General features: G+C 48.8%; 1 protein-coding gene across 1 annotated transcript in view; it reads right to left on the reverse strand.

Moving 5' to 3' along the window:
- Positions 1-19,932, reverse strand: part of PHF12 (PHD finger protein 12) — a 40,142-nt gene that overhangs the window by 3,450 nt on the left and 16,760 nt on the right. Inside the window, exons 3-11 of the mRNA XM_026517739.4 lie at positions 15,158-15,230; positions 12,187-12,580; positions 10,750-10,870; positions 9,382-9,514; positions 7,371-7,535; positions 4,330-4,488; positions 2,925-3,720; positions 1,564-1,689; positions 844-987 (exon numbers count right to left, since the gene is read on the reverse strand). Coding sequence (XP_026373524.1) covers positions 844-987; positions 1,564-1,689; positions 2,925-3,720; positions 4,330-4,488; positions 7,371-7,535; positions 9,382-9,514; positions 10,750-10,870; positions 12,187-12,580; positions 15,158-15,230 — 2,111 coding nt within the window. The remainder of the gene's footprint in view (positions 1-843; positions 988-1,563; positions 1,690-2,924; positions 3,721-4,329; positions 4,489-7,370; positions 7,536-9,381; positions 9,515-10,749; positions 10,871-12,186; positions 12,581-15,157; positions 15,231-19,932) is intronic.

The following is a 19,932-nucleotide window of genomic DNA, read 5'->3' on the forward strand; positions in this document are numbered from 1 at the left end:
CAGCATTTCCAACACGGGGTAAGAGGGACCATCTTTGAAGATGGTCATAGAATTCAAGGATGAAAGTACTTTAAGTTCCTGGGCTGCTGACTGGCTCATCAGGGATAGACCAGATGATACCACAGGGAGGCCACGCAAAACAACAGAAGGCACAGACCAGTGCTTCTCAAACTTCAGTGTGCGTAGGAATCCACTAGGGACCGTGTTACAATGTAGATTCTGATACTGTAGGTCAGAGGTGGGACCCGAGGTCTGTGTTTCCCACAAGCCTGCTGATACCGCTGGTCTGGGGACCACACGATTTTAATCAGTAAGGCTCATTAAGAGTTAATGCTCAAAGGAATATCCTAAGCAGTTAAACTCTTGAGAAGAATTTCCAGGAGGCTAGCCCAACTATTATTTTTTCTTTTCTTTTTTAAAGTAGGCTCCGCACACAACACGGGGCTCAGCCTCATGACCCTGAGATCAAGAGTCTACCAACTGAGCCAGCCAGGCGCCCCCCCCAGCCCAACTGTTATTTTGCTTCTCACCTTGAACTTGAAAAACTCCCTTTTGGGAAACCTTTGTAACCCAAATATTTGAAAGCAGTTCAGCAGAAAGCGTACCACATATACCCAAAGGCACTCGTAGCTGCTCTGTGTGTCTCAAAGTGCATGAGCATGAAAGAAAGTTATGGCAGACTTCCCTGAGTCTGACGTGAAAGCTGTGGTGGCCTTTTTGTTCCTGCTTTCTGGGGAAAGAAACCATGGTGCTTTACTAAGCCCGTTAAAGGGCTGAGATCCTGACAGCTGCTCACACACGGGGAGAGCGGACGGTGTGCCACGGCGGCAGGCGTGTGCGCACCTTCTGTGTGGTGCCCTCCAGAAGCCAGCGGATGTGCCCCGACACTGCCCGGTGAAGCTTGGACCCGGGAGGGGAAAAGCTGATGTATTCTCTGCAAGGCCAGAAACTTGATCAGCTTCTCGTCCAGCATATTTATCTCGATTTCTATTAACCAAAGAGAAAGATTAAAAGGCAGCTGAGGAGGATATGGAATGTGGAAGTAGGTGAGGGTCACAGAGCAAATAGTTGCGCATTTCTAAAGTCTAGCTAAGTGGTGACTGTTCTCGAACAGCAGAGAGTACAAAGGGGCCTAAGGATCCAGAGCTGGGCATCTCACTAGCCATTTGCAGTGAGACGGGCCCCGTCGCAGCCTGTGCGGTGGCCGCTTGGGAGGCCGTAGCCTGACTGTAGGCCAAGTGGTCCTGGAAAGGCAGAGCAAGAGAAACCACTTGGCTGCGTGCGGGGGAAGGGCTGCATGTCCGACACCTGAGGCCCTCCTGCCTTTACTCTGCCTCAGGCAATTGTCCTCTCTTCTCACAGGCTCAGCTGGCTCTGCTCTCCCTTCGCCTTCCATTATGATGTGCAGAAGGCAGAGGCAGGAGGGGCTTTCTCTCAACCCACCTCCCCAGCCCTCGGAGATGAGGCATCCCTTCCGCTCCTTTCTGAAATGAGCTTGGATGCTGCGCGGGGACAGGACCTTCACGCGGCAGCTGGCGGAAGAGCAGCGGCTCGCTCACTCACCTCCGTTAACATCCATAAACGCTCGCAGCGAGTTGGTGAGGTCCACCATGGCAGTAGAGTTGGCTGGGAAAGAGGGTACGGTTAAAGCGCTTCCTATGGATAACGTGCCGGGGCTGACCTTGCCATCTGGGGACGGAGCAGGAAGACTGTTACTTACGTCGCCTGAGGGAAACCCACCGGTCCAATCCCCCACTGCCGAGACAGGTCTGGATTTCGGACCCAAGGTGATGTTCCCTTCTTGATTCTCACCCCATAGGCTCTGGAACTCCTAGAGCTAAAAATGTGTGGTGAGGAAGGGCAGATGGAACGACAATGCACCCGGGCACGCGGCAGTCTCCAGAGTGCCGAGAAACAGTGAAATCTACTGCTCTGGGGAACGTGGTGGGGTAGCTTTGTTCTCTGGGCCGTAACGACCTCCCTGCTGTGTCTATGCATTCAAGTAAGCGGGGCCTGCCCCTGGAATTCCTGCCTCCTGCAGTCCGACTCACAGGGGGCAAAACTGGTATTAAGAGCTTGGTATAAAGAGGTAAACAGAGACAGGAAAAGAGCCTAAAAGTAGGGGCCATCCTGGGACCAGGGGCCCCCATGCAGAGAAGTCACAGTCACCTGGTTACCGAGACTCCCAGCTGACTAGGAGGCCAGCTTCTGTTCAGACGGGAGAGACCACAGGGGGTTCCAGCAGCATCTGAAACCTGGTTCAGATGCTGGGGTCAGCAAGCTCGAGGTCCGGAGTGCTGACTGGGGACAGCTGAGAGCAGGTCCACACTAGGCCAAGTATGGGTACAGGGGACTGCCTTTCTGCATGTGGCCCAAGGGTGAGCTTTGGGACCAGACCAACCCCTGTGGGCATGCTGCTCTACAGCTGTTCTGAAAGGCAGGGCTGCTTTCGATCCCTGCTTTCCCTGCCGTGGAAGCTCCTTCAAATGAGCAGGCTCTGAGAATCTATCAGGTGTGATCTGGTCTCTGGTGGGGATCCTGAAACACAGAGGCCATCGCCTAGAACCTCGGGCTGGCCACAGGGGCTCCACAGAGCATGCTGCCTTCGTCTAAGGAGACGAACAAAGACACGCAGAGGACTAGGCCTGACAGGTGTGGGAAGGGGAATCGGGAGACCCAGCCGCAGTTCCAGTCCTGCCACTGACTCGGCAGGTCACCTAGAGGAAATCACTCAATCCCACCAATAAAATGGGGACAAGTCAACGTGTGTTTTCTCTTCTATCACATAAATGTGGGGAGGGCAAGTAATGGAGAGGCCGAAGTCCTCTGCAATATTCACAGGACGCTAAGTGTTTGAAGTTTAACTGCCAGGAGGAGCAGGAAAGGACTGGATCCCAGCTACCCCAAGGCTGAGCAGTACTCACCTGATGATGGCGCTGGTGAGCAGAATCGCTGGTTGGCTCCTGTGGCCAAGATACCATCTCCTGCTGCTTGGGGGGGAGTGAGCACCCGGGTGGCATTTGGGGGTGAGCCCAGTGGCCTTGAATCTGTCAACGGAGGTCCTATCTGTGATTGGACAGTCTTTCTTTGCAAAGTGCTGGTGTTCTCGATGCTGGCACAAGAGCTGGGAATGGAAGGGGGCAGGCTTGGGACAGGAACCAAACTCCTCTGGGGGCAAGAGCTGGGGCCAGTGGCATTCTCTGTCTTCACAATGATGCCGACGGTGTGGTTCTGTAGCCCCCCGGCCGCTGGTGGCGTGAGGGGCCGGGGCCAGCCTTGCCGGTGGGAGAGGCCTGGTAAGGGGGTGTTGGCGCCTGGAAGTCGCCGGGGGTCCGTGGAATCAGTGGGGCTGCTGTAGAGGTGTGGGCCATTGGCTTTCACCTCTGTGCTCACTGGCCCGTTGGCAGTCCCGCAGGGGGCTTTCTTGGATTTTTCCGCGCAAGAACTGCAGCTGATGTCCTCTAGGGCTGGGGGCTGGTGGGGTGGAGAGCAGCTCAGGGAATTCTGGGTGCTAATCCCTGAGGGGCAGGACAAGGGGCAGTGGGAAGGTGTAGGTGCCTTGTCAGCTGTTTGCAGGGAGGTGGTGATTGAGCTGTCAGTCACAATAACAGGCTTAATATCAGCCTTCTCTGTCTGTTCAGAGTCCCAACGCGAAGGCATCTGCTTAGCAGATAAATGTTTCAATATGCTGCACTGGAGCGCAACAACACTACAGAGCCACTGCAACGGAAGGAGAGGAGAGGAGAGGAGCGTGAGAGGCCTGGGAGGCGCTGGTCCTTCCTGCCCGTGGCCGGGGCTACAGCATAGCTGGTAAGCACTGCTTCCGAGGTCCCATCGCAAACGCCCAGGAAAGGTGTGCTTGACTTCTGACAGGATTCCACTTCCAGTCCCCAGCGAGACTTGCTGTATACTCAGCAGGCAACACCCTGGTCAGCAGAGCTTGGGGTTCCCGTTCGGGCTCTGCCCCTAAGGCCCACCTTGCGAACCACTATTCAGCCAGGACCCTAAGCAACTGCTGTGTGTTCAGCACTACCGTCTAACCTCTCTACGGGTCTAAAGCTCTTCCTACGAGACGGATGTGCCTGTCTCACAGCACACATTGGGGACCAATGGAGAGAAGCAGACTGGTTGACTCTGTACTTCTTTTACTTGCCTCAGAATATCGGCCAGGAGTTCTCTCTGGAATATTCAACTCCTGGGGGATGAGGGCAGGGGTGGGTGGGGTTGCGGAAGACGGGGATGGGACTGGCACTGAGGCTACTCGCGGTATCAGCTGTGGTGAGCTGGAAGGAAGACTGGCTTTGGAGTCCCGGCCCTGCCTTCACTCACCTCTTGCTGCTCTGCCTGGGTGGCTAAGTGCTCAGAGTTCAAAAGGTGCGTCTGCGATTCCTCAGGGATCCCGTTGCAGATCAGCTCCCCGTCCCGAATGGCCGCGGGTGCAATGAGAGGGGGTGGGAACTGGTACTGAGATTTGATAGCATCAGGAACCTGTTTAGGATAGACAGGAGGAAGGAGAGGGAGATAGTGCCAACACGTCCAGTAGATTCTGCCCTGGCCGCATTTTTCTGCTTGTGGTGCCGATGCCCACGGGACCATCACGCACTCTGGGGTCCACCAGGGCACGGAGGCTCACCGGGCGGCAACTGCTCTGTGCCTCAGACACACACGCACTAGCCTGAGAAGGCACAGAACTGGAAACAGCAGGCACGTGCCCTGCCTGCCCTCCTACCCTCTGCTTCTTCATCCAGGTCTAAGGCCCGTAGAGGCCAGAAACCACTGCTTTGGCCTGAGACGTGTGAGACTGGCTCTGGACACAGCTTCACAGTAGCACTCTCGGCTCCTGCGGCTCAGCATCAACGCTGGGAGGTGAGCGAGCAGGATCTGAGAGGTACAAAGTTAAAGGAGGCCACACTCACAGTGGAAATGCTCAGCATGAGGCCTGGCCTGTGACAAGCACTCAATCAAGGTCAGTTTTCTTCATCCGTTCATTCATGACTAATGAAACAGCTGAAGACCTCTTTGTTGTACGGAGACAGAAGACACATTCTGCATCATACGATGTAAGAATGAAAGAGCCACACGAGCAAAGAGTCATTCATACATTCGACCAATATTTATTGAGCACCTCCCGAGTCTGGGTACTGTCCCAAGTCCTAGAGATCCAGAGATGAATAAAACTTAAGCTCTGCCCTCAAGGAGCGCACAGTCTAGTTGGGGAGATAAACACAGAAACATTACAACACAGTGTAACGGGTCCTAGGATAGAGGCATGGCTAAGGAGCGATAAAAAACATAGAGGAAGAGTGTTCATTTCTGTCTGGGGCGGGGGCACAGGAATTTGGGATTAGGGAAGATTTTAGAGGAAGGCAGTATTTGAGCTGAGTCTTGCAAGTTGAGAACTTCCAGGCAGACAAAGGGGAACTGAGAGGAGGGAAGCAGCATATAAGGCACAGAGATGTGGAGGCACTTGGTGGATTTGGAAAACATTTAGAGGACAGATTTGGTGACCGAGTCCTTATGGAGGGTAAGGGGAGAAGAACTGAAAATGGTTTCCAGAATTCTGGTTTGAGGGGCTGGGTGGAGATGGTGGTCATTTACTGAAACAGAAAAAAGCAAGAGGAAGAGCAGATTTGGAGGCAGAAGCCTTTTGATCTGGGCAAGCTGAGACTGAAGTGTCTGTGGGACGGGCAGGCAGCTATGTATATGCGTATGAGGAGAAAGGCAAGGCAGATGGAATGAGAGTCAGCACCATTAACAGGGATGGCAGGTGCCATGGGCTTGTCCGAGGCCACCCAGGAATGGGAGGGGGAGGAATGGAATGGTAGGCAAATCTAGGGTTGTCCCCTAGCAAAGAGTGAAGGGGTAGCAGGATGAAGAATCCCCAACAAAAACACAAAGTTCCTGAGGTGATTTTGCTGCACTGCTCTCTCTCAATGATGAAGACCTTCCAGGACGGAGCCGAGCACTTCTCCGCCACTGCCCTGTGCCACCGCCGTCCTCAATCTACTCTCAAACTGTCTAAGTACAAAATGCTTTTCGGAAATTCATGCCCTTGGATTTTCCTCAAGAACAGGGCAATCTTTAAAAAGGGGGAGGGGGGCCTGGGTGGCTCAGTCGGTTAAGTGTCTAACTCCTGCTTTCAGCTCAGGTCATGATCTCAGGGTGGTGAGATGGAGCCCAGTGCTGGGCTCTGCGCTGGGCACGGAGCCTGCGTAAGATTCTCTCTGTCCCTTTCTCCAGCCCCTCCTCCCCTCCCTACCTCCCGCCCCTGCTCTTCTAAGAAAGAAAGAAAGAAAGAGAGGAAGGAAGGGAGGGAGGGAGTATTGTAAAACGACAGGATTTTATCAAGGCTTCTTGGCCTGTTCGTTTCAGCCGCCAGGCTCTCTTCCAAATCTACAGTTTAGATGACTTTTAAAGCTGTTTCACTAAGATATGAGGCATGCCACCTCTACAATACTCCCAACTGAAAACACCTTGATTTAATTTTGGAAACTGGTGTTTGCACTGAAGTATAAATATTTACATGGTTAAGAGATTGTTACACAATTTCCAACAGTTAGCATCTTGCTGGTGCTGACTTCCATTGGAAGCGATGGGAGTGGTGTGAGTGAGTTAAAGTGAGGCTGCCACCAAGTGGCCATATTTGGGAACTGCTGGCCTCCACTGGCACGGAGCGCTGCCTGTGGGATTACTTTCACAAGAGAAAAATCAAGCATATGTGTGGGTATACAGTGTTGGGCTTTCCAGATTAAATGAATAAGGGAACCGACTGGTTTATGAAAACAACTTCAACACCCCCAAATGCTTTTCAACAAAGGGATTTTTTCTGTCTATCTCTGTGGACACAATTTAGCAACTGTCAAGTGCATACGAGGGTTAGGTATTATTCCAGCCAAGGCCATAATCTGGAGTATTTACGATGTGTTACCAGCAGCCTGGAAAAACAGATTTAACTCTCCTTTAGCCACTCTCCTCAGCCGGGATAGCTCCTCACTTTCCATATGGTCCTCTGCTTCATCACTGTCACCTTCAGCCCACCAGGCAGCTCTGGGAAAGGGGGCTGTCTCCCAGGAACAGACGGCATGAGTGCCCGGTGAGGGGCAGCGACAGCAGAGCACATCTGTTTGGCGGAAGGGGCTAAAGAGCACCGGTCCTCAGGAGACTTCTAGGGTCTGGGGTTTGGCCTTCATTATCCTGACCTCCATCCTCAAGTATGAAAACGTACAGGCACATTCACCACTTGTTGAGACAGCACAGACAAACGTCAGGGCTTCAGTCTCTCTGTCTACACATTCGGGCCCAGGATCCTCTGTCTATCCCATGAAAACAATCAGAGCCCCCCATCCTGCCTGCACCAGGCTGGGACTCACCTTCAAGCTTCTTCTTTTGACTGACTGGAGCACACGGCGGTTAGGAGGGTGCTTCTTATGGATTCGGTTCAGGAAGTCCACTTTGACCACATGCTGGGAAATGGTGTCCTGGAAACGGTCGAACACCTGGCACCGATTGCTCAGCGTCATATTCTTCTGGTTCAGCTAGGGACAAAGCAGATGCACTCTTACAACGACCTCTATTCTCTAGGTTCGGAAAATAGAAGCCCTTGGCCAAATGCGCTCCTTCTGGCAGGAGCTGGTATGTCAACAATCCCGTCAGAGGACCAGGGGACATGGATAAGACATTCTCCCTCAGCCCTGCCTGGTCTAGCAAGGGAAAACTGGTATGTTCTATTTGCTAGAGATGCTTGAGGGGGACAGGGAATAGGAAGTTAGCCAAGAAATGCCCTTCAAATTCAGCCTCTGACAGCTCACACCACCTTTTGCCAGTGCACCCCAGCAGAGCACAGGTTTGAGTGGAGATGCAGGCCTTGGCCCTCAAGACCCAGACTCCCTTTCTAGAAGGCACTCTCTCCCACATGAAACAGGATGGTTTCCTATACAGGAGCCTGGCAGACAGCAGGGATCAGCGCCAGAATGCCGTGCGCCCGCCCTATTCCTCTTCCAACACCCCAGGGAACACGAGCGAGTCCACCTGTACCTCACAGTCCCGCTCCAGACGGGGTGCAAAACCTGGACTGCCCCCAGAGGCCAAAGGGAGGGAAGAACGAATTTTATGCAGCGGCATACAGAAGGCACAGAAACCCTGTGCCGCTTTCCCACTTCTATGTCTGGTCCACTGTGCTTTAATTCAAAAGAAAAGATCTGCGCCGCAGCTTCCTAATTAGTCAAGTAAGAAAAACCCCTAAGTGGCTAATAAAAAAATTACCTAATTAATTTGTCATCTGTTGGAAAGCTGCTCTTTAAGATTCGTATTTGGGCATACCGCTCGTGGTTGTTTTTTCTGGTTCAGCAGGAGGCAAAATGAAACACTCATAACTGCGCCTCAGAGAGAAGCTTCCTTCTCAAGCCCTTCTGAGCAGTGCTAGCTGAGTGAAGAGACCAAAGCAACCGATTTGCCCATGTGTGTAAGTCTATAACCGAGGTCCCTTAGTGCAACGTGAGCAGCACACTGTCATGCTGAGGGTCAAAAGACATTCCATGGTTATTACCATCTGACAGACAATGTCTTAAGCGATAATCTCTTTTTAATCTGGAAAGGCTGCTCTTCTGAGGGAGCTGCTCTTCTGAAGCCCTCACCCATTCAACCTTGTAAATGATTGTTCTTAGTGCCTAGCAGGAAAGGGACTAAGCTTAAGCCTCTTTCGGAGATAGCAAACTACAGTTCTGTTTGAGCCGCAGGAAGCATCTGGAAAATGCACCCAAGACTCCCAGGAGAGGAGATAAAAGGATCCTCAGGCCATTCATTCATTCAACAACTTCCTTACTGAAGCCCTATTATGTACCATGACAAGGTGGGTGTCAAAAACTACAGAGACAGGAAAGACCCTCATGGGGTGCCAAGGTCACATCCGTGTTCAAAAATGGCTGACTGAACACTGTTATCCATGCCAATTCTTCAACTCTCCCGAGTTCCTGGGAGTTGACTGCCTGGGATAATTCCTGAGATATGAGAATAAACCTCTTAGTTTCTTAGTTTGTTTCCTCTAAAAATAAGAGGCAGGAAAATACAGAAGCAACCACCATGAGAGCATTTATTCCATAAGCTGCATCTAACATACTCCCCTTTTAGAGCTGTAACATCAGCTGCTTAATTCACTGTGGAAGAAATTATGCATAAACATCCAAGTCTGCCTGTACAGCTAACACAAGGCATTGTGGGAAAAGGCGAAACGCACAGCTGAGGCATGTCAAAATAATCGGACTTGAGTAGGATGGTCTGCAGAATCCAGCGTCTGGTACAAAGCTGACCCTACTACGCTTCTACTGAATCCGTCCACGCCCCAGCTGTGCCCAGAGAGAACTGAAGGGGCGACGCTGCGCTTACCACCACATGTTCTATGTGATTCGGACACATCCATCTGCCCAGGGGCATGGCAGTGAGCGGTGGCTCGAGGCAGTCCATGTGGAACAAGAGGGGGCAATAGTCACACTGGATGAGAGGGGCCACGCGGCAGCTCCTGCAAGAAAGAGTTGTGGGCCATTTCTGTGGCAAGATGGGAAAATTCAAACCGACTCTGCACCGTGGAACAGCCTCTCCTCCTTAATCCTCACCACGTTCTCCCAGAGCCCCCCCCCAGTGATCAGTTACACTCACGATGAGGAAGATGGATGAAGTTGGGGGCTCCCACCAGGCTCTCCATTATTCTCTCTTCTAAGAGGAATGTGTCTTGTGGGGAAGTGAATGTTTATTTGGAGCACAGCTAAAGTGGCTGTCAGAGCAGGAATGATCAATGCTCAGTACCCACAAGGGGAAGACAGCCAACTCTGCTCTGATCTTTCTACTCCTTAAAAGAAAGTAACTACCTCATTAAAAAAAAAAAAAAAAAAATCTCTAGCCATGTTCCTAGAGTCTTACACTACAGCAAGACAAGACTTCTCTTCTGCATGAAGCACTCAGCAAAAATGACACGCAGAAAGAGCTGTGCCAGGAAAGGATTCTGTAATGTATTCGTGTATGCATAGTCCAAGGGAGGGGCTTCGGGAAACACCAATTTTGACTTGTAACCACGACACTCCCTGTGTGTCTGACAGGCACCGGAGCCTCATTCTGGGCCTGGCTCAGGGTTCTGCTGCTCTACTATCTAGTTCCCTACAGCTTTTGTTGTGGGACACTTCTTTTTTTTCTTTGGCACATTTCTTTCTGATAGCTATTTTCTCCTGGTATCCTGCCCTTCTAAGACACCCAGGCCACTAAGTCCAGCTTCAGTAATTGAAGCAGCTGGCTCCTGTCACTGAGGAGATCCTATTTGAAGGAAACCAGCGTCTCAGGGAAGCTACAACTGGGGCAGCCTAGAGGCTTTTGGAAGTCATCCAGTCTGATGCATATTAGCTACCATGGATACTTGTACTACTTTTAAACTCATCTTTGGTGATTTAAAAAATTATTTGCCTTTTCCAGGGACCTGTGTCTCTGCTGGCCAGAGCTCCTCCTCCTAGCTAGTCTAAATATCTCCTGCTTCTGTTTAAGTCCAATTCCTCTCATCCGAGCCTCTGTAAACACGGTCTCAGATACTTCAGGGAACTTGTTAAGACAGTCAAGGCTCTGGTCAACTGGTCACCCAGGCTCTGTACTCATATCATGAGAATATGCGGTGTCCACATTTAACACAGAGGGTTTGGAAGAGGTGATGGGAGAGAGAAAAAACATCATTTGCTGACTACGGAGAAGAGCCCTCAGGATGAAGAAAAATACCTGTTGCATGTGAAGCAGACTTTGACTGGTAGGGGAACAAGACCATTGTGATCTAACTCATGCTGTGTCTTTTTAACGTTTTTCCCTGTGGTTTCCTCCTTTCTTCTCCTCTTGCTAGAACCTGGAAGAGAAATTGATGGTGCTGAGCTTCCCTGGATGTAGAGTTCCTAGTTTGGGATATGGAAACAACAGTAAGTGAAAGAACAGATCTCAGGAAAAGCACGTGCCATGGCCTAGACATGGGTCTCTCTGAGACCCCCCTGGGCTGGCTTCAAATGAGAAAAAGAACAGGAAGGCAGGAAAAGGAACACAGACAGAAATCAGAACCATGGTCAGAAGTCACTCATTCTGGGGCAGAAACACAGCTCTAGGTTTCGCAAACATGAAGCAGTCAGAAGTTTAGGTTGTTAGATACTGGCAACCTACGGAATATAAGGGCCTGAGTCAAACAGTCAACAAAGACTGTTCTGTGGAGGTGGCTGAGGAAAAGACTGTAATTTTACTGCGTTTCTACAGAAATCAGAAAAGCTTGGATTCCATATGCATCCTGCTGACTGACCAGGATTCTTCAGACTGCCAATTTCACTTTCTCTGGGAAAGAGAAAAGAACATCTAGAAGCTTTGTGGTATCAAGTAGAAGACATGACTTGGTTAAAAAAAAAAAAAAGGTATGGAGGGCAATTTGGCAACAGTTTATCAAATTATAAATGCCTGGTTATAACCCAGCAATTCTAACATTAGGAATTTACCCTATAGATACACTCACATGTACACAATGATATATTTATAAAATTATTTGTTGAAGCACCATCTATAGCAACAAAAGATTAGGAACAACCCGAATGTCCATTAATAGGAAATCAGTTAAATAAATTATGGCACGTCTATATAATAGACCATTGTCTAACCATTAAAAAAACTGAGGAATGCCTACATTAGTATGGAAAGATCTCTAGAGCATATTGTGAAGTAAAAAAAGCAAAGTGTAGAGCAAGTAAGCTAGTTAGAGGGAAAATACTGAGCATATTATCTGTAACTGCTTATATATGCACAAAGAAATTCTACAAGGAAATAGAGAACCAAATAGTGGTTATCTGTGAGGGGTAGGAAGGTAGAAACGAGGCAAATGGCAGACAGGGGTGGAAGGGAAATTTTTCATTTTAAGCCTTTGTGTATTTTTTGGCTTTTAAACCATGAGAATATATTACCTATATTTCTAAAAAGGTAATATGTTGAAGGGCAGAAAACAGAAGACTGAATAAGCACAGTAAAAGCTAAAACCTTCGAAGATGTTTAGGAAGAACAAAGAACAGGAACCTGAGAGTGATTCCACGCACGGTGACCCCAGAGGCAGCACTGCCCTCTGGCTGGACAGTAGCCCTTCGGGGAAGCTGCGGTGGGGGGGGGGTGAGGGTGGGGCACGAGAGTCTGGCTAACCTGGTAGTGCGGTGGTACACGTCAGTTCATTGGGCAACTGAAACTGGGTGGGGTTCCGCTCCATGGCGGCAGCGATCAGCAGCTCAAAGGGCCGCCTTAGCTGGGGCTGCACATAGTCCGGCTCAGCTGCCACTGGCTCCTCGTCCACGTCAATGATGTCCTCGTCGACGTCATTCTGCTCAGAGGTGGGGGTCTCTGTGCTGGCATTGGATGTGGGCGTGCCAGGCCGGCTGGCTCTCCTCTCCAGGATCCGGGCGTGGGCAATGGCCTTGAGTTCAGTTTTGCTGGCTGATCTGTCCAACAAATCAGTATCACTGCTGGGGGATGTAGTCCGTTTGCCAGATTTGTCCACCAGTCCGTTGACGTGTCCCAGCTCCTTTTTCTGCTCTCGTTTCTATGCAAATGAACAGGTAGGCCCGTCACATAAAGTACCACAAAACAGAAAGAGATGGATACTACGAAGTCCTTGCTAGACCACTAGCCAAAATTATGAAATTTTCTAACCTGTCACAGACTCATCCACCTGGAAACTTGGAACACTGGTCTGTTCAAGTTGACAAAACTATAGCTAAGCTAAACTAAAGCTGGCAAACTACAGCAGCAGGGAATCACCAAACAGCAGGGAAAGTTAGAAACAATTATACACACTTATCATACATTGTTTACTCGAAGTCGTCATATGATACACACTATCTTTATACGAAGTACAGAGGCAAAGGGATAAAAAGTTACCCCAGTGAGCATAAACTGAGGGAGGCCACGCGGGAACAGTGAGAAAAACCTAAGGGGACTCAACATCACTGTAGTTGAAGCATCCTGACCTCCTGAATGCTTTTAAGAATTGTGCTCCAAATAAAGTCTGCAAATGCAAAGGTAAAAGGTACGACAGGCAAGCAGAGCCCCCTGTCCAGGGAGGCTGGGCGCTGACGCGAAAGTAACTACGCTACAAGGTGGACGGCTGGTGTGTGGAAGGGAGCTCCCCAGCGATCCCGGCGTCTGAGAATGGTGGCTTCCAATGTTTCAAATTTAACTAGAACTCTGAAAGGGACATTTCTTCAAATGGGAAGGTGGGGAAATGGAAAAAGACTATGTTTATTCAGTAGGACTGGATGACTGGTGTTACATTTTCCTCTAGGACTCCAAAGAGTGGTCAAATGAAGGTTTAACACTGGTCTCCAGTCAGGAGACCTGGGATCTGTCCCAGTTCTGCCAATGATTCCTTACGACCCTGGATGACTCGGGGTGGTGTGCAGGAATTTCTCTGTAAAGTAAGACTAGTAAAACCTTGCTTCTCCTCCTTTTAGAGATACGGTGGAGACAGAGGATCACATATATGAAAGGGATGATGGCTCTACGGCAGGGGAAGATCTAGCCTCCATCAGCAACAGGACCTGAACATCAGAGGTTGCTGAGGCCCAAAGAATGTACCATTTCAGTCTACTTCAGCGTAACTACAGGAGACCAAAAGGGGCCAGAGGTAGTGGGGCTGGAAAAGGCAGACCTGGCAATGGTAGGCAAAGAGGGCCATCCGAGAGCCTGTCACAATGGCATTTCAGGGAAAGCACACTATGTTAGCAAAAGGCTACTATAATCCCCACCAAGCAGCTCTGCTTCTAGAAAACTGATGAAGAGGTAACAGGGCTTTGGAGTGAGACAATGTGGCTTATACCTTGGCTCTGTTAATTCTTTTGAGTCCTTGGGAAAGTTATTCTAAATTTGTGAGCCTCAGTTTCTTCCTTTCTAAAATGGAGATACTACCCCCAGCATATGTAAAATACCCGGCACATGACGGGCACCAAAATAATGTTAATTCCTCTTTTCCACCCTCTTTTCCTGGCTTCACTTCTCCCTCAGCTGTTGCCAACCCTTTCACGTCTAGCTTCTTCAGTGGCAAGTTTCTGAAAGGCCTCCTGGCTGGCAGGTGCTACTAACAGGCCCTGCTCTAACCGAACTGGGGATGCATAGGAAGAGATCTTGACAGGTGGACGGGCTGGAGGACAGCCTGGTTTGTGGGCTTTCAGAGGCATCAAACTACAGCTGGGGCTAAGTGGTTGACTTGGCCTTGCTTTGCCTTTTAATAAGAACCCTTGTGCACATGTTGAAAAATAAAAGTCCGCCTATCTGTTTACCTTCTTAAAGGCTAAAAACTGTTACACACATAAACCACAATCTCTGAATCATCTCATCCTGTTTCTGCAACCAAGGAAATCATCATTCATTGTGACATCACGTTCAGGGGCCAGGAAAACAGAGGTGATGTCACAACGAAGGCAAGTTGCTTGGTGTGTAATTAGTGTGGGGGGGGGAGGGAAGGAGATGGTTTACAATTCACAGACAGATTCTAATCCACAGTCTATAATTTGAGGATTGGGTCTCATAATCTGGATGGAAACACACCTACTTCCTTTTTTGATAAGGAATTGAGCTTTTGCACCCCAGAAAAGGTCTCAAAGTAGAAAATCATGTTCTCAAAGCCAGTACTAAATTATCAAAACCAAGGGACGGGGAGCTCAGGAGGGATTAGGAACCCTGGGTACAAATGGATTCAAAGTCCTCTGTCCCTTATATGCCCAGCCAAGCCTCTGGATACCAGTGACTTATTTGCCTTTGGGGTGAGGGAAATCCTTTTTCCTCCAAGTTGGAGAAGCAGCCTTGTTTTCTTCAGCCACTTTCAATCATGGATATAGCTGCCACATTCAGGCCACTTATCAGCCTACTCCTGTCACTAGTCAATGAACATGGCTCAGTAAGTTAACACACCTCTTCTGCCCATTTCAGCAGCTCATGTTTGGATTTTAGGCCCTACTGGATTCCAAACAGTCACCATGGGGAGAGTGAGGGTGATTCCAGGGCTGGAAAAGACAAGAAGAAGGGACGAAAATGCCTTCAGGGCCAGGCCGTCTTAGCTCTGGAGTATCAGTGCTCTAGATCCGGCATTCTCAGCAAAGCCTTCAGAAAGCGGCATTATTACCTTTCGGCGCACAGTGCACCGGTGACACATCCACTCCCCGGGAGGCAGCATCTCTTCGCTCAGTGGAGGGTTACTGTGGGGAAAAGACAAGGGCAAGACTAAGTACTAAGCTTTGATGCAGCAGGAAAAAGCCTGCCTAGGCCTGGCACAAAGCCGCACATCCCTTGACTCCTACTCTGGCCAGTCCTGCAAGCACTGCTAGGGCTCTCTCTCTCTCTCTCTCTTCCTTCAAAATGGTTACCTGGTATCGTTTATCATAACCTAAAGAGTGAGGACCCCCTCCCACATCTTAGAAAGAGAAGCCAAATCCATAGCTATTAACACTGGGCTTATACGGAAAGATAGAAAGAACTAGTTTGGAGCCTTAAGAATCATTCCCAAACTGTATCACGCTAATAAAATCATTGATAGGTCCTTCACTATCCTCAAAGTTTGTTAGTGTGAGGCTAAGCCCTTCCATGGGCTGCTCAGAGCCCTGTGTAGTAGCACACACCCATTCCACCTTCCCAGGACCCTTTCAGGTACCCTTCCCCCTAGTCAGATCGAAGACTTGCTATTTCTTTCTCTACATTACTTTCCCCCCCAGAAAGCTATGCCACTTAAAACCCTTTTTAATCCTGTAAAACTTGCCTCAATCAGCCTATGGTAGATTAAAGATGGCTGCAGATTCTTTGCTACTCCTACCACCCAGAGGTAGGCCATTTCCTTCCTCTTGAATAAGGCTCGCCTTGTGACTTTGTTTTGACTAACAGAATGCAGCAGAGGTAACCATGTTGTAACTTCCAAGGCCGGGTGTTGAGAGACTTGCAGATCCATTTTTACATGTTTGGAATGTTCCATCTCAGAGCCCTGCTGTCATGCTGAGAGGCTACACAGTGGAGACTTCAGACGCTCCAATTAACAGCTTCCTCTGGACTCCAAGCCAAAAGCCAGCGTGAACTACTGCTATGTGACTAAGTCATCTTGGACCATGCCAGCTCAGTCGAGCCTCTCAAGGACCGTGGTCCCAGACAAGACCACATGGAACAGAAAAACCACCCAGCGGAGCTCAGTCAACCTGCAGACTTATGAGAGATAATAACCAGCATCTGTTTTAAGCCACCGAGTTTCGGGTAGTTTGTTACGCAGCAACAGAGAACTTGAGTGCGGCTCCTCCATACGCTCTTCCTGGATTACTCAGGCATCCTGGACCTCTGGGCTACATGCTTTCGTCCTCTTTTTGTGCTTCTCATGTTTTCCCTTGTGCGACAGGTTTTTTTCAAGTTTTATTTTTAAGTAATCTCTACACCCAACATGGGGCTCAAACTCACGACCCCGAGGATCAAGAGTCGTACGCTCTTCTGACTGAGCCAGCCAGGCACCCTAGTTCTCTTACGTCTTTTCTTCTTTATTTATTACTTACCGTAAGCTCTATGCCCAACGTGAGGCTTGAACTCACATTCATGCATTCATTCATCCACTCATTGTAAGCTCTACGCCCAACGTGAGGCTTGAAGTCACAACCCTGAGATCAAGAGTTGCACGCTCCACCAACTGAGCCGGCCAGATGCCGCTCTTACTTCTTCCGTTAGAGGGACTGAGACAAAGACTGGATCTCTTCCCTCTTTGTAGCTTTATGATACAGAGGTTGTGCACACAGTAGTCACTCAATAAGTCAATACTGAGTCAGAATTAGAGCTGTGTAGGGCAGGCCTTACTGACCCTCCATTGATTTCCATTAAGGTTACACCAAGGACCATACATATGAGACTTTATTAAATTCTTGGGAGGGTCACATTTCTAATGTCTATACAGTAGTGGTTCTCGAAGTGTGGTACCCAGATCAGAAGCAAACATCAGTATCATCTGGGAGCTTATTAGAAATGCAAATTCTGAGACCTCAGTTCAGGCATACAGAATGAGAAATTATCTTCTACAGAATGAGGCTATATTTATGCTAAAGAAATTCCTATATTTGGTTCCTGGGAGTCACCTATTTGGAATGGGAAGGAGGAAGTTTTTCATCAAAAAAAGATGAGAAAGGGGTGCCTGGGTGGCTCAGTCGGTTACGCGTCTGCCTTCGGTTCAGGTCATGATCCCGGGGCCCTAGGATCTCGGGGCCCGAGTCAGGCTCTGCCTTCAGCAGGAAGTTGGCTTGAGATTCTCTCTCTTTCCCTTTGCCTCTACCCCCGCTCGTGTTCTCTCTAACAAATAAATAAAATTTTCAAAAAAAAAAAAAAAAAAAAAAAAAAGAGAGGAGAAATACTAAAAAACTAATGGAGGGCTGAATAATGTAAGGACTCTTCTTAAGTCCCAGGGCTTAATACTACGTTGCTCTACTGTTTCTTTCTAAAAGAGCACTTGGCTTGGCAAATTCCCCTAGCTCCTGCTTTGCCTGCTTCCCTGCTGCCCTCAGTATACATGTCAGGATGTCCACCAAGCCCTCCCAGGTCCTTGCTCCCTCTCCTCCCTGTTTTCTTGGTGGAATCTCAGGAGATCCTTGCTAGGCAGCAGAAAACTGGAGGCACACCAGCCTGTTGTGATAGGTCTTCAAACCCTAAAGGACCACAGATGAATGTCACCTATAAAGTCTTCCCCACTTCCCTCCAGTGGATTTTTGCATAGGCCACATCCAAACTAATGAAATGCATGCATGTAATCTGCAAAGGCCTCCAGACTCTGCTATGCTTCAGCAGCTGTCATAGTAAAATTAACCCTGAAAAGGCTGTCACTTCTGATTCTGTTTTTCATCATTTCTTTTCATCTGCCCACTTGGCTTTGTACCAAGATACTCTCCACCAAACATGTAAGGCAGAGAAGGGCAAGGCAAGGTGGTTTGAACTTAGATCTTTTACCAAGATGTAAATGGCCTCCTAGCCATCCTTCATGCTTCCCTCAATCTAGCTTCAACCCCTGCTGGTAGAATGAGTTATTTAAAACACAATTCTGACCATATCACCCTCCTAATTAAAAAGCTCTTCGGGGGCGCTTGCGTGGCTCAGTCGTTAAGCGTCTGCCTTCGGCTCAGGGCATGATCCCGGCGTTACGGGATCGAGCCCCACATCGGGCTCCCTGCTCTGCTGGGAGCCTGCTTCTTCCTCTCCCACTCCCCCTGCTTGTGTTCCCTCTCTCGCTGGCTGGCTCTCTGTCCAATAAATAAATAAATAATCTTAAAAAAAAAAAAAAAGAAAAAAAGAGCTCTTCGGTATCACCCCTACCCTATCCTTTATTACAGGATAAAGTTCAAGCTCCTCAGTATTGAAGGTTAAGACCCCTGTGGCCAGAATCCTACATCTTCCTCCAGCTTCATTAACCTGGTGGCTCCCTACACAGTCTATACCCTTCCTCTACTCTGCATGTCTGTTCACTCTGGAGCTGCCACCTACAACCGCAAAAGCTGGGCCTTCCCTCATTCCTTCACCTGCCGGACTCTATGTTCTGCAGCTCACGTCAGGTATTCCCTCCAGGAAGCCTTCTCTGGCAGCCCCTGATTCCCTCCAGCACTTCTGTGCCACGCTGTACTCAAACTACTACGTACCCGAATCCCTTTCTCTATGCCTTATTTATCTTTGTACCTCCACATTCTGCAAGATGCCTGGCACATACTAGGTACTCAATACAGCTTTAAAGAACTGAGGGACCCTAAGAGAATGGGCTTCTAGGAAGTGAAGATACCCCTCCAAAGTCATGAGGCAAAGCAATGCAGTTGGGCAGGCACTTGTTTTGGTGGTTAAATCACACATGGAATAATTTGTTTTCTAAGTCACAAAACAATAAGCTTCGCAAACCTTAACACTTGCAAACCTGAACTTCACGTTGAACCACCCCAGCTGACTCATTTGCATCTTCTTTAAACAATCTGATTTCTCACTTCTTTTTCTGAACACAGGGGTCAAATGCTTAAAATTTTTATTAAGAGGTTCTTAAAAGTAGCTTCTGGTTAGTTTCTAAAGGATCACTTTTAGAGATACCAGGTTTAAGAACACTCATTGCTCAGAATTCTAGATTATGGGCACAGGCTCTTCTCGTCTGCCCGAAAGTGTGTGATGAGGGCTGTGAGTTTAGAGAACAGCACAGGAAAGTCAGAGTACTGTCTCCAGGAAAATCTCTGTTTTTAGAAAATGATCAGCACAGGTACAGCAGGAATATAGGAACTGCCCATCATAAAGCATTCTCGATGTTTCCTCTTTGGCCCTAGCAATTCCTTTCAATTCCTTTCAAGATATTCAGAAGGCAGTTTTTCAACTCAAATATCTAGAGCAAAAAGGTTTCATGAAGTGGATCCAGGAAAGACAGACTGTTGTGGGAGTAATAAACTCAGGAACTAGTTCGGAAAGAGGCTGTTTTGCAGACACACTAGTTTTGTTCTTTATCAGAAATATTGCCAATAGGGAAAGGATTCCAGGGAGAAAGGCGATTCTGCAGCCTCAGGACACTCATACACATCCTGAAGACTTTCCCTTCTCGAAGCTCTTTCCCCCGTAAGAACGGTGCTCCCTTAAGTTAGTGTGCAACTCTGAACAACTACACGCATGCCAGAGTCTTTAAATCATGGCATGTCTGTCAAGAAAGACGAGGCTCTGTCTCAGCTCCCTCTTACCCGTATGTATACATCAGTGAAGACAAGGTGCTGAGGGCCATTCCCTATCAAAGGAAATCATTACAAGTTGAAAGTCAGGTAATGTTGGAAATGCTCTATCAGAGTTTCCGCTGCTCAGCAGTGAAAACCATGAGGCCGCTGTCATGAGCCAGTGCTGCTTGGAAAGACATCAGTATGCTTCCTAATCACTGAAGCC

The sequence above is a fragment of the Ursus arctos genome, unplaced genomic scaffold (genome assembly GCF_023065955.2).
Source record: "Ursus arctos isolate Adak ecotype North America unplaced genomic scaffold, UrsArc2.0 scaffold_24, whole genome shotgun sequence".
Classification (NCBI taxonomy): domain Eukaryota; kingdom Metazoa; phylum Chordata; class Mammalia; order Carnivora; family Ursidae; genus Ursus; species Ursus arctos.